The following is a 12,298-nucleotide window of genomic DNA, read 5'->3' on the forward strand; positions in this document are numbered from 1 at the left end:
GACTAGGGCAGGGACAGTGTCCTATCTTGTTTTCCAATATAGCTCCTTCACAGCCGTTAGTGCTGGGCACCTAGTAGATGCTCAGTAAATATTTGTTGGATGGACAGAGGAACTTTTATAATGTATATTTATTCATTTTAATAAACTCTCCCTCCAGTTCTGCCCCTAAGCTCTTCTGTTTTCATTTTTCTCTGAGGGTCCCAACTTGGGTGCTAATCCCTTAACCTGCTATGAAAAGAAAAAATAAATTCCCCTAACTGTCCTTCATGCTTAAGAAAGGTGCTGTTGTCATAGTGCTCCTCCACTGTACATGTGAGTCAAAATTATAGAAGAGGCAAAGAGTAAATGTAAGTTTTCAGGCCTTTCCAAGCACCAAATGTTCTGTGCCATTTTTTAAACTTAAGTGAAGGAATGCAGCTGGTTGAAAGAACAGACTAATGGGATGGAGTCTCCTGGTGGTTTGGCCTCTCTTCATCTTCTATTTTTAACCCCGGACCAGACTTTGTGTTGGTAGGAATAGGTGTGTCTTTGAGCAGTGGCGTCGGGAGTTGTATTGAGAGGAGCACATTGCAGTGTTGGGTTCTCTGTGAGGGAGGGAGCGTCTGTGAAGCAGGGCTCAAGGAGATTCAAAATGGGGCTAGTGCTTTTTTTATTAAACAGTCACTTTTTAGTGTATGTGACATTATATGGGCAGCTAAGGAGGGGAGTTTATTTGCAGACTGGTTATTAAAGTAGCTTAAGGTTTTTTTCACCTGGGAATCCTGATAAGCTCCCAGGCATTAGTTATAATTATTTCTGTATTTTACAAATCAGGGAAGCCTTTTTTTTTTTTTTAAAGATTTATTTATTTATTTGAAAGGCAGAGTTATAGAGACAGACAGAAACAGAGAGAAGTCCTCCATCTGCTGGTTCACTCCCTAGATGGCCACAATGGCTGGAGCTGGGCTGATCCGAAGCCAAGAGCCAAGAGCTATGAGCTTCTTCTGGGTTTCCCACATAGGTGCAGTGACCTAAGCACCTAGACTATCTTCTATTGCTTTCCCAGGCCACAGCAGAGAGCTGGATCAGAAGAGAAATAGCCGGGACATGAACTATGGGATGCTAACGCCACAGCGGCTTAACCTATGCCACAGCGCCAGCTCCTTGAAATAGGAATGTTAATTAAAAGTTTAGACCTTCAACAAATGGTAGGCATTTGTTTATAGTGAGTTACAAGAGCAGGAGTGCAAGTACTCACACTAATGTAGTCTAGAGGCTCCAAATTCATGCACAGTATTCCAGTGTTAATCACCCAGAATCCTATTAAAATGCAGATTCTGTTTGTTTCTAATAAGCTCCCAGATGATATTAAAACGCTGGTGTGTAGACCACGCCTAGAATTGCAAGAATTGCACCGTTAGACTGGTGAAACAAAACCCGTCCTCAGGAAAGTACTTTTTTTTAAATTAGACATTTTCTTCCTGTCCTTATTGTAAGCTTAAGAAATGATAGGTTTGTTTTTTTTTTTTCAATAAGATAGAGTCTCTCCTAGAATATCATTTAATCAAAGATATATGGTGTAAATACTTTTTGCATTCTTATATTTTCAAATCATTCAGAAGGAATGATTGCCTGTAAACCAGTCAATTGATAATTTATACTGTAACTAATGCTCTAAGTATATCTTATTTAACAAATACTTTGAACATTGTTTCCTATCCTTCCTTGCAGTTGTTTAAAATATCCTATTTTATGTAGCTGCTCCCTCTTATCTTGGGGGGGGGCATCTCATTCTTTCAGGGAGTAATTGTGTTATTGATTTTTTTATTATTCAGATCAGTTCTGGAAGAGTTATGGATATATGCAGTGAGGATATGCTTTTCTATATTTGCATTTTTATCTGTGAAAGTGTCTTGCTAATGTAATTTGCTCTATGAAAAGCAAACTGTAGTGGTCTGCTCAGGCTGTTGTAACAGAGTGGCTGACACAACAGAGTTTGTTGTCTTAACAGTTCTGGAGGCAACAGACCTGCAGTCAGAGAGCATGGTTGGTTCCTTCCGACAGCAGTGAGGAAGAATCTGTCCCAGGCCTCTAGCTTTTGGCTGGGGATTTGCTTAGTTTTTAGATTAATTCTGATCTCTGCCTTCATGTTCACATAGTGTTCTCCATATGGGGTGTGTGTGTGTGTCCTTTTCATAAGGATATGGTTCTGTTAGATCAGGGACTCCCTTTCTCTAGCATGGCTGTGGTTTAACATGTTACATCTGCAACAACCCTATTTCCAAATAAGCTCACATTCTGAGATACTGAGGGTTAGACTTCAGGGTATGAATTTCAGGGATACATAGTTCAGCTATAACACAAACCATGATTTCTTAGCATCTTGGAAATTATTCAGAGACAATTTCTTCCAGTATCTGTCCGAGTGCTCCTGTTTTATCTTAATTCAGTAGAGAGCATCTATGAGGGTACTACAAAAGTTTGTGGAAATGGAATTAAAAGGTAAGTTTATTTTGGTGCAGAAAAACAAATTGAAATCCATGCATATGAGGGCTCTTCAGAAAGTTCACAAAAATGTGTATTATGAAAAAAATGGACTTTAAAAATAGTTTTCATAAAAATAAAGTTACCTTTTAATCTCATTTCCATGAATTTGTGAGGTAGCCTCACGTGCTCTTACAGAAGCGCCAAGTTGGAGAAGGCACTGGATGATGGTTGGTGGTGTTTAAGGGGACACTTTCTTGCTCGAGCTTCCATACGGCAGTAAACCCTCTAATGTCACCCTGTTTGTACCTTCAGGAGACGTTGATCCAGCAGCACGTGTCATTTCATTAGGTCCTGTATCTGATGTTGTGGATAGTGGAGTCCTCCAGCAATTGAATGAGAGCAGTGGACACATCTCAGCATGTCGGTCTAGAGAGTTGTGAATCTAAACCTGGGACAGGCTGGGGCCATGGGGCAGAAACACCAGCCTCTGCCAACACCGGAACAAGCCGACGCTTCCAGACAAGGCAGAAAAGGCCTTTTGCAATGGAAATCACATGAGGGTTAGTCTTCTCCTGAGAATGGCGGTCAAGAAATGAGGTGGTTCACTTGACTCCTGAGCAGTTACACCAAGAAGAGCGTCAGTGAGGCGACAGCCGGAGAAGAAACGGTTGTGATGGTATGGTATGGGGGAAATGAACTTGAGTTTTAAACTTGATTTGAGTTACAGTGTCTCTGAATTGAACATCCCATGTTGGAAGAAGATACATTTGGGGGCTCCAGGACTACAGTAGAAAAAGTATAGAGCAAGCAGTAAAATCTTCTAGTAAAAACTTACATGCAGGACAACAAAATGATGAAAGATATCCAAGTACCAGATAATCCACCAGGAAGGCTTTTGTGTAGGAAGTTGTTTCAAGAGGAACAAGGTATGAGGGAGGGAAAAAAAATCAGTTTATCCATCAGGGTCAGTAATATGAAATTGCCTATTAGAGTAAAAGGAAAATGTGAAGACTATTTGTACGCGAAGAGTGAATTCAGATGGCTTAGAAAAGTCTGATCCCAGCCTAAGAACAGGGATAGAGTTGAGCCCATTGTAAGTATCATTGACAACACAATGTGCCAGTCAGCATGTCACAGAAAACGAACGAAGGACAACAAGAAGTGGATCAGAATATTTTGTTGACCTTCATGGGTTTACAGCCTGTGTCTCTAAACAAACAAAGAATGGAAACAAGTAGAGCTTTTATTTTGCTTCTGTTCTCCTTTCGTTTTGTTTTGTTCCCCTCCTCACCCCCCAAATAGAGATGAGGGTTCTTAGTCTGTTTCTGACAATCGGTTAATTTATTAGAATAGTTGTCTTTCGTTTGCTTTCCAGTAGGCATAGTAAATTTAGTTAAGAGAGCACATCTGTATGCTTCAACTTGATTACATCTTTTTCTAGCTATTTTGCATTTTTCTTTTACCATGTTTCAGTTTCTGCATGTAGATTTAAATAGAAAACAAAACTTGTAAAGTTGTAACATTTCACTTGGAAATGCTGCCCAATCTTCACCAGCTTCAGAAATCTGACCTTTGCCGATGCTGCAATAAAGTGTTGTAATTTAGATTCGCTGTGGTTTCCTTTTCTTTGGTTTGGGTTTTGAACACCTACTGCATGGGCAAATCTGTATCTCCCGGGGTTGTCTCTGTGCTTTATAAATTATTCTCTGAGATGATGGTCAAGTATTTTAATGATAGTGTTGCTTCCACTTAAAGGATTCCATATTTGTATGCCTTTCCGAGGTGCCTGAGTTCACTTACCTTTTGGATTATTAACAACAAAGTAGCCTGTACCGTCTAATAAAATAAATACCTTTAGAACAGGCTTCATAGTGGTTGAGATGGAAACTCTCTGACACATGGTTTAGCCTGAGGCAGAATTGATGCTTTTACCTGTGTGTGGAGCAGAATCAGCGAAAGTTTCTGTGAGGTAGGAACAACAGCAGCCACTGTTTGTCACTTCTTTCTATGTGTTCATTCCAAGGCTGTCTTACATAATCCAGGTGGACTCTAAGAATCACTATGGCTAAATTCAACTGAGAATCATAGCTTGAAGAAAACTGTAACAGGCTTTTAATTCCTTAAAAATTTCCAAACTTTGCCTGAGGGGAAGCTTGTCATCCAACCCCAATAACCAGATTCACTGCTGACCTGTATATTGCCTGCCTTTTCTCTTGTTGAGGAGAGGCTTATAAGTTTTATTATATTGCTTTTGGATTTTAGGTTGTTACAGGGAGCCAAGGGTAATTCTAGATCCATCCTTCATTCTGCAGGTTATGCACAGGGCAGAGGATGTGAGAAAATTACCTGTGCAGTAGTAATTCTCTGTCATCTAGGACGAATAAGCTCACTGGGTCATCTTGGGTTTTGTAGTGTGTTTTGGGAACCCATAAAGAAAGTAGACCAAATAAGATTCTTTGCCACATTGCAACTCCATTCATTTAGATTAACAGAGATGGATTTATCAGTGACTAAAAGTTACCCGTATACCAGCCACCAGGAAACTTGCTTGTGTTTAAAAAAACAAACAAGGACCAGCATTTGGCCCTGCAGTTAAGATTCTTTCTATATCTGTCTCTCCCTCTCTTTTTTTCTCTCTCTTTCTGCCTATAAAATAAAATAAATGAGAGATAAAGCCAGTGATTCTCATGTCAGTCTTTCGGGCCTCCATTTTTTTCCCCTCATGATCCATCAAAGGTAAGCAAATGTTAACAAATCCAGCTGTCAAGTCTTCTTCCTTCCTGTGATTCTTTGATTCCCCTTTAGCATCTGAGAAGCTGCAAAGGTCTCTGGGCAGCCCAAGGATCTATCTTTAAGTTAGTCCCTATACTTTCGTCTGCCTCTGACCACAAAGAGTCATTCCAAACTGGGCCCCTTAACACTAAGCAGCTAGGGGCCAACATTGGGGCACAGCAGGTTAAGCCGCCACCACTACACAGACATCACACATGAGTGCTAATTCCAGTCCTGGCTGTTCCACTTCCGATCCAGCTCCCTGGTAATTCACCAGGGAGGGCAGTGGAAGATGGCTCAAGTGCTGGGGTCCCTGCCACCGCGTGGGAGATATTCCCTCTCTCTGATTCTGCCTTTCAAATTGATAAATAAATCTTAAAAAACAAAAATAAAAAAACTAGGCAGCTAGACAGAGGCAAGGTTGTAGGTAGTATGCAATGGCTAAAAGCCAAATAAGGGACAAGATGAGAAAACTAGGAAAACAAAAATGGCCCAAAAATACAAAAGAGAAATAATCTGGAGACAAAACCCAGAAAGCCTAGTAAGCTAGTAGGATCCTTGAACTTTTAGATTTGTTTTAGGAAAAAGTCTCATAGACTAGGAATCATGCTGAGAAGTGCAGTGACTTAACACCACTCTGTATAGTAAGATCAGTCGTTGATGGTTTGTGAGATTTTAACGATTAGCCAAGGTAATGTCGCTACAGGAAGGAAATAGTCCCAGAGTAGGGAAGCCAGTGGCAAAGACCCCACATCTCCTAGTAACTCAACCACATCATGTAAAATCTAAGACAAGGAAAAACCCAAGTTTGGAAAAGGCAGAGAGGAAATCCATCTCGGATCCCCTTCTACAATGACTTTGAAATGTTTTATATACTCATGAGTAAATTTTCAGCTGTCTAAAGCCCAGTATGCTGGTTAGTTGTGAATGAAATAGATGTGATTTGATGGCCGGCGCCGTGGCTCAACAGGCTAATCCTCCACCTTGCGGCGCCGGCACACCGGGTTCTAGTCCCGGTCAGGGCACCGATCCTGTCCCGGTTGCCCCTCTTCCAGGCCAGCTCTCTGCTGTGGCCAGGGAGTGCAGTGGAGGATGGCCCAAGTGCTTGGGCTCTGCACCCCATGGGAGACCAGGAGAAGCACCTGGCTCCTGCCATCGGAACAGCGCGGTGCGCCGGCCGCAGCGCGCTACCGCGGCGGCCATTGGAGGGTGAACCAACGGCAAAAGGAAGACCTTTCTCTCTGTCTCTCTCTCACTGTCCACTCTGCCTGTCAAAAATAAAAAATAAAATAAAAAAATAAAAAAGAAATAGATGTGATTTGAATTTGCTTAACACAGAGAAGATTATTGTAAGGACCCTAAAGTATGAAACCAAGAACATGAATTTTTGTTGGGCTTCAGAAATAACTGGGTGTAGTCAGAACTCTCATAACCCTTTGCTTTAACCTTGCTCATTCTGCTAGCACCTGCTTTCATAACAAAATGCCATAGACAGGGGCGTTTTAAAACTAGAAATGTCGGCCGGCGCTGTGGCTTAACAGGCTAATCCTCCGCCTTGCGGCACCGGCACACCGGGTTCTAGTCCCGGTTGGGGCACCGGATTCTATCCCAGTTGCCCCTCTTCCAGGCCAGCTCTCTGCTATGGCCCAGGAGTGCAGTGGAGGATGGCCCAAGTGCTTGGGCCCTGCACCCGCATGGGAGACCAGGAGAAGCACCTGGCTCCTGGCTTCGGATCAGCGAGATGCGCTGGCTGCAGCGGCCATTGGAGGGTGAACCAACGGCAAAGGAAGACCTTTCTCTCTGTCTCTCTCTCACTATCCACTCCGCCTGTCAAAAAAAAAAAAAAAGAAAGAAAATCATTGCTAATAATTTAATAATAATAAAAAAAAAACTAGAAATTTCTTTCTCACAGTTGTAGAGGCTGGAAATCCAAGATTAAGCTGTGAATAGGGTCGGTTTCTCCTGAGACTACTTTCTCACCATGTCCTCTCATGGTTTTTGTGCACATCCCTGGTGTCACCCATGCCATTGTTACCTGAGTTGCTGGGGGTTAGGAGTTCCTACATACCCCAGGGACTGATTGTAAGCATAGGTTGGGTAGAAGAACCCCTTCCCGCAGAAGTAACATTCCAGTGAGGAAAATGGGAAACATGAACAGTGTTGCCTTCCCAAGAGCTAGCTCAAGAATCACCTCTTACAGGAAACCTAGCTGTTCTCCCTGCCACCCAGTTTGAATTGAAGGCCCTCCCTTTGAGCTGTGTCGGAGGTGCCTCTGCCTGCCTGCCTGCCTGCCCACCCCTTCGGGGAGAGATGCGTTTAGAAGGAGCATGGTTACTCTGCTGCTGTTCTGCAGAAGAGACAAGGGCAGCCTTTTACAAGGAGTATTCAGGCTAGGAGCAGAGACCTCTGGCAAGTGCACAGTCCCAGGGAGGGGGCGTGGCCTTGTTCTTCGCCACGCAGGCTGCCTGACCAGCAGCCATTTCCCCAGTTCACACCGACTGGAGAATGACAGGGCACTTGGGAGCTGGCTGGGGCTGCCTTGGTAGGAAACGACTGAGGGACAGACAGTGTCATCCTGGGGCCATGCCTTTGTAAGCTACATGACAAACTCTGGACCTCAGATGCATTTGCCTTTAGGGACTGCCTGGGGCTCCAGAACTATTTATTTATTTATTTTTTAAATTTTTATTTATTTATTTTTTTGATAGGCAGAGTGGATAGTGAGAGAGAGAGACAGAGAGAAAGGTCTTCCTTTTGCCGTTGGTTCACCCTCCAGTGGCCGTTGCAGCCGGCACATCGTGCTGATCCGAAGCCAGGAGCCAGGTGCTTCTCCTGGTCTCCCATGCGGGTGCAGGGCCCAAGGACTTGGGCCATCCTCCACTGCCTTCCCGGGCCATAGCAGAGAGCTGGCCTGGAAGAGGGGCAACCGGGATAGAATCCAGCGCCCCAACCGGGACTAGAACCCGGTGTGCCAGCGCCGCAAGGCGGAGGATTAGCCTGTTAAGCCACGGCGCAGGCCTACTTATTTATTTTTTAATAGCATCCAGTGTGGGGCATGAGCACGGCCATGGCGCGGCCAGGCCAGGCCCGGGGGCTCCGCATGCACAGCTGCCCCCGGGTGCCCCCACCCGAGCTGCGCAGAACAGAGCCGCGCGGAGCCAAGTAAGATGGCGCCCAGAGGAAGTAAGGTGGGCGGAATCCAAAGTTGTTTACCACTAAAACTGGCTGCGCAACATCAGGGGAGATAACAAAACTAGTAACAAGTGTATAGACATATGGCTAGACCTATAGAAATCCCCCCGTAAGGTGATTTTTTAAGTGATTGGTTGGTCCTTAGCCCTGCCCCAATGACTCTGCAGATTTGTGCTATAAAAGGTATTGTTACGCACAAAGTAAAGGAGTCCTTGCTACTAGACTTGGCTCCCCGCTGCGTCTGACTGTCTCCGGATCGGGAGGCTGGGGAACGGGTGAGCGGCGCACTCACCTTTCCTCGGACCCAGTCCCTCCTGTACGGGTGGACTAAGACCCTGCAATCCAGAAGGCAAGAAACAACCTGAAGTGCCTTCTACATTCTGAGGAGCTTGGAAGGTCCAGGCTGGCCACGGGGGTTGCTGTCCATTCATCAGGGATGTATTGAACACCCCTTGGGTCATTACTACAACTCGGTTTTTCTAATCATAAAGTGGGGATATCAACAGGGTTGTCTGAAGGATAAACGGGTTAATGTTTATGAGACACAGTGGCTGTTATATACACAAGTGCTGAAAAAAGTTGTTAACATTGGTATTACTACCACACCTCTGTGCCAGATACAGTGTTGTAGGCACGTGGCCTGAGCAGGCTGTGTCCTTGAAGATCTCATATCTGCCTCCAGAACGCAGAGTTAATATCAAGGCCAGACTTGGGCCAGACTATGGCCAGACTGAGGCCATAGGCATAATTCTAACAGCTATGTGTACCACCAATAGGAAGCTATACCTGGGCAGCTGTGGGACTACTGCCCTTTAGCCACGTTCCATTTACCTGCCAGTAGAGAAGTCAGGCCCCATCTCTGCAGAGTTCACTGCCACTTCAGTTCAGCTAGAGCCTCTGCTTTGCTCATTAATTTCATCTTTCTGTAGAGCCCTTGCCAGGGTTAGGGGCTTCTTGACTATCAAGGAGAAGCACACAGGTGACCAGTTGGTAGGACTCTTAATGTCCAACGTGTGTCATAGCAATTTAGCCCTCTTTTGCACCTGGACAAGAATGGCTATTGTGGGTCCAACTAGCTCAGATATTTTTCTGAGTGATTACAAGGACAGGAGTCAAGACCAACAAAATCTAAATGCACTTTGGAAGAGATGGGGATCCTTGAAACCCCACAAACTGGAATCTTCTTTTAGCACACAGAGCAGGCCTGGAGAGTACACCAAAGTTGGTCTTGGGACCAAAGGTGGGGTTTTTGCTGGAGAATTGTTCTTGAGATTAATCAGTTTTTTAAGATTTATTTATTTGAGAGGCAGAGAGAGAGGTTCCATCTGCTGGTTCACTTCCCAAATGGCTGCAGCGGCTGGAGCTGAGCTGATCAGGAGCCAGGAGCTTCTTCTGGGTCTCCCAGGCGGGTGCAGGGGTCCAAGAACTTTGGCTTACTTTCCCAGGCCATGGCAGAGAACTGGATCGGAAGTGGAGCAGCCAGAACTCGAACTGGCACCCATATGGGATGCTGGCACTGCAGACAGCAGTTTTACCTGCTGCACCACAGTGCTGGCCCCAAGAGATTAATCAGTTTCCGTCACCTGTATGCAACTAGCACACAGGGTTATGGGGTTGTTTCATAAGTCAGTGAGCCCGTGTTCTCTACAATATCCGTGTTACAGGTGGCGTTGTATTAAAATGGGTGCTGTGGTGCTCACTTCCACAGCACATATACTAAAATTGGAACAATACAGAGAAGATTAGCATGGCCCCTGCGCAAGGATGACATGTAAATTTGTGAAGCGTTCCATATTTTTCAGCCCTGTGGCACAGTGGATTAATCCAACACCTGCGGCGCTGGCATCCCATATGTATGCTAATTCTAGTCCCGGCTGCTCCTCTTCCCATCGAGCTCTCTGCTATGGCCTGGGAAAACAGTAGAAGATGGCCCAAGTCCTTGGGCCCCTGCACCCGCGTTGGAGACCGGGAAGAAGCTCCTGGCTCCTGGCTTCAGATCTGCGCAGCTCCAGCCGTTGCGGCCATCTGGGGAGTGAACCAGACGGATGGAAGACTTTTCTCTCCGTTTCTCCCTCTCACTCTCTGTAACTCTACTTCTCAAATAAATAAATAAACTCTTTAATAAAATAAAATGGGTACTGTGAAGAATTAAAAGCAGTGAGTCACATCCTTAGTCACTTAACGATGCTGTTCGGAGTAGCCTCGGAAGCGTACACCCACGTCCTTCCGTGTGGGACCAACCACCTAACTGCCCCTTTTCCTTCATTCCAGAGAATAGAGGAAGGATGCTGGCTATGGAGCTAGGCAAGGCAGGATCTGAGTTCTAGTGTTTCCACTTACTAGGTAAGTGTGTTAACCTGAGTCTCCTGTCACTCATTTGGACAACGAGAATGAAATTCTGAATGTTCCAGGATGAGCGTAGGAATGTCAAGTGAACACTGTAAGATAGGCCGAGGTGACCATCAGTGGCCCACACAGCAGAGCAAGCCCTGCTTCTGTGGCAGTTACTTTCTAGGAGGGGTGGCACTCAGACAATAATGAAGTAGAGGTACAGCATGAGGGGTCTGTGCTGGGCTGCCCAGACCCCGCCTTTGCGGACGGACTGGACCTGGGAGTGTGTTTGGCAGGTCCTGTTCTGGTGCTCCTGGAATGGTCTCAGCTGCAGTTGGGCTAGAAAGTGAAGAATGATCAGGGTGGCGGTCCCAGGGCCGGGTCATCCCTGGCCTCAGGCATGTCGACTCTAAAGGGCATTTGTAACTGCAGAGCCTCGTTGTGGGGAGGAGGAGGCCCGCATCCCAGCTCAGGCCTGGAGGGGGGCAGGTCCTCCCTTCTAAGAGGGCTGAGCCAAGACCTGAATAAAGAGTCAGCCCCTTGGATGAGGGCCCACATGGCAGGTGAGGAGATCATGGCCCGTCTGAAGGGCTAGGGAGAGCCAGGGAGAGGAGAAAGGTGGGAGAGGAAGTTTGAGAGCAGGGCTCATATCAGAGAGGACTTTCTTATCTGGTGTGAGAAATTTGGATTTTTCTTTAAATGTGATGGAATTGACTGGATCCTGGATAGTTTTGTGTTTTTTTTTTTCCCCCCTTTGGGTTTTATTAGATTTTATTTATTTATTTGACAGGTAGAGTTACAGAAAGAAAGGTCTTCCAACCACTGGGTCACTCCCCAAATGTCTGCAGTGCGGGAGCTAGGCTCAATCCGAAGCCAGGGGCTTCTTCCAGGTGTCTCACATGGATGCAGGAGCCCAAGCACTTGGGCCATCTTCTACTGCTTTCCCAGGCCATAAGCAGAGAGCTGGATTGGAAGAGGAGCAGCCAAAACACTAACTAGCGCCCATATGGTATGCCGGTGCCGTGGACGGAGGCTTATCCTGCTGTGCCACAGTGCCTGTCCCTGGATCTGGTTTTAAATGATCCAAGCTCAGAGCAGACAGTAGGGCGGAAGTGGGATCGTGGACCAGTGAGGTTGGTGTGGCAATAGCCTGGACACAGGATGATGTGGGTGACAGTGGAAGGAAGCACAGAGACAGATCCCCGGTATGTTTTTCAAATGGAGCTCACAGGCCTTAGTAATGGATTTGATGTAGGAAGGATGGAGTGACGGCACTCAGGGTTTCTGGGGCCGTTGGGCAGGTGGTGGAGTAGAGAGGAACACGTGGAAAGTTCCCAGCAGTGTCACTCATTGAGAGTGGGAGCTTGCAGGGGCCTCCCTCTTTCCCGTTCCTGTAGTTTGCATAAACTGGCACCGTGCCTAATGTTCCCACACGCTATCCATGAAAAAAGTCTTTGCCAGATGGGCTTGGTTTCTGGAGACATTCCAGCCTGCAGGTGGGCAGGCAAAGTCCTGACTGGAGCAATCAGGATTCTAT

The 12,298-nt window shown here is 45.9% G+C and overlaps 1 protein-coding gene and 1 non-coding gene across 2 annotated transcripts in view; both read left to right on the top strand.

Annotated features, from left to right (window-relative positions):
• Window positions 1–3,262, top strand: part of UPF2 (UPF2 regulator of nonsense mediated mRNA decay) — a 131,165-nt gene extending 127,903 nt beyond the window's left edge. The window contains exon 22 of the mRNA XM_062210910.1: window positions 2,779–3,262. Within this exon, the coding sequence (XP_062066894.1) occupies window positions 2,779–2,788 (10 nt within the window). The 3' untranslated portion in view covers window positions 2,789–3,262. The remainder of the gene's footprint in view (window positions 1–2,778) is intronic.
• A 6,860-nt stretch (window positions 3,263–10,122) lies between these two features.
• On the top strand, window positions 10,123–10,229 carry LOC133774019 (U6 spliceosomal RNA). The gene has a single exon (XR_009868000.1). It is a non-coding gene; the product is annotated as a U6 spliceosomal RNA (small nuclear RNA).
• The last annotated feature ends 2,069 nt before the right edge of the window (window positions 10,230–12,298 follow it).

The sequence above is a fragment of the Lepus europaeus genome, chromosome 14, assembly GCF_033115175.1.
Source record: "Lepus europaeus isolate LE1 chromosome 14, mLepTim1.pri, whole genome shotgun sequence".
Taxonomy (NCBI): domain Eukaryota; kingdom Metazoa; phylum Chordata; class Mammalia; order Lagomorpha; family Leporidae; genus Lepus; species Lepus europaeus.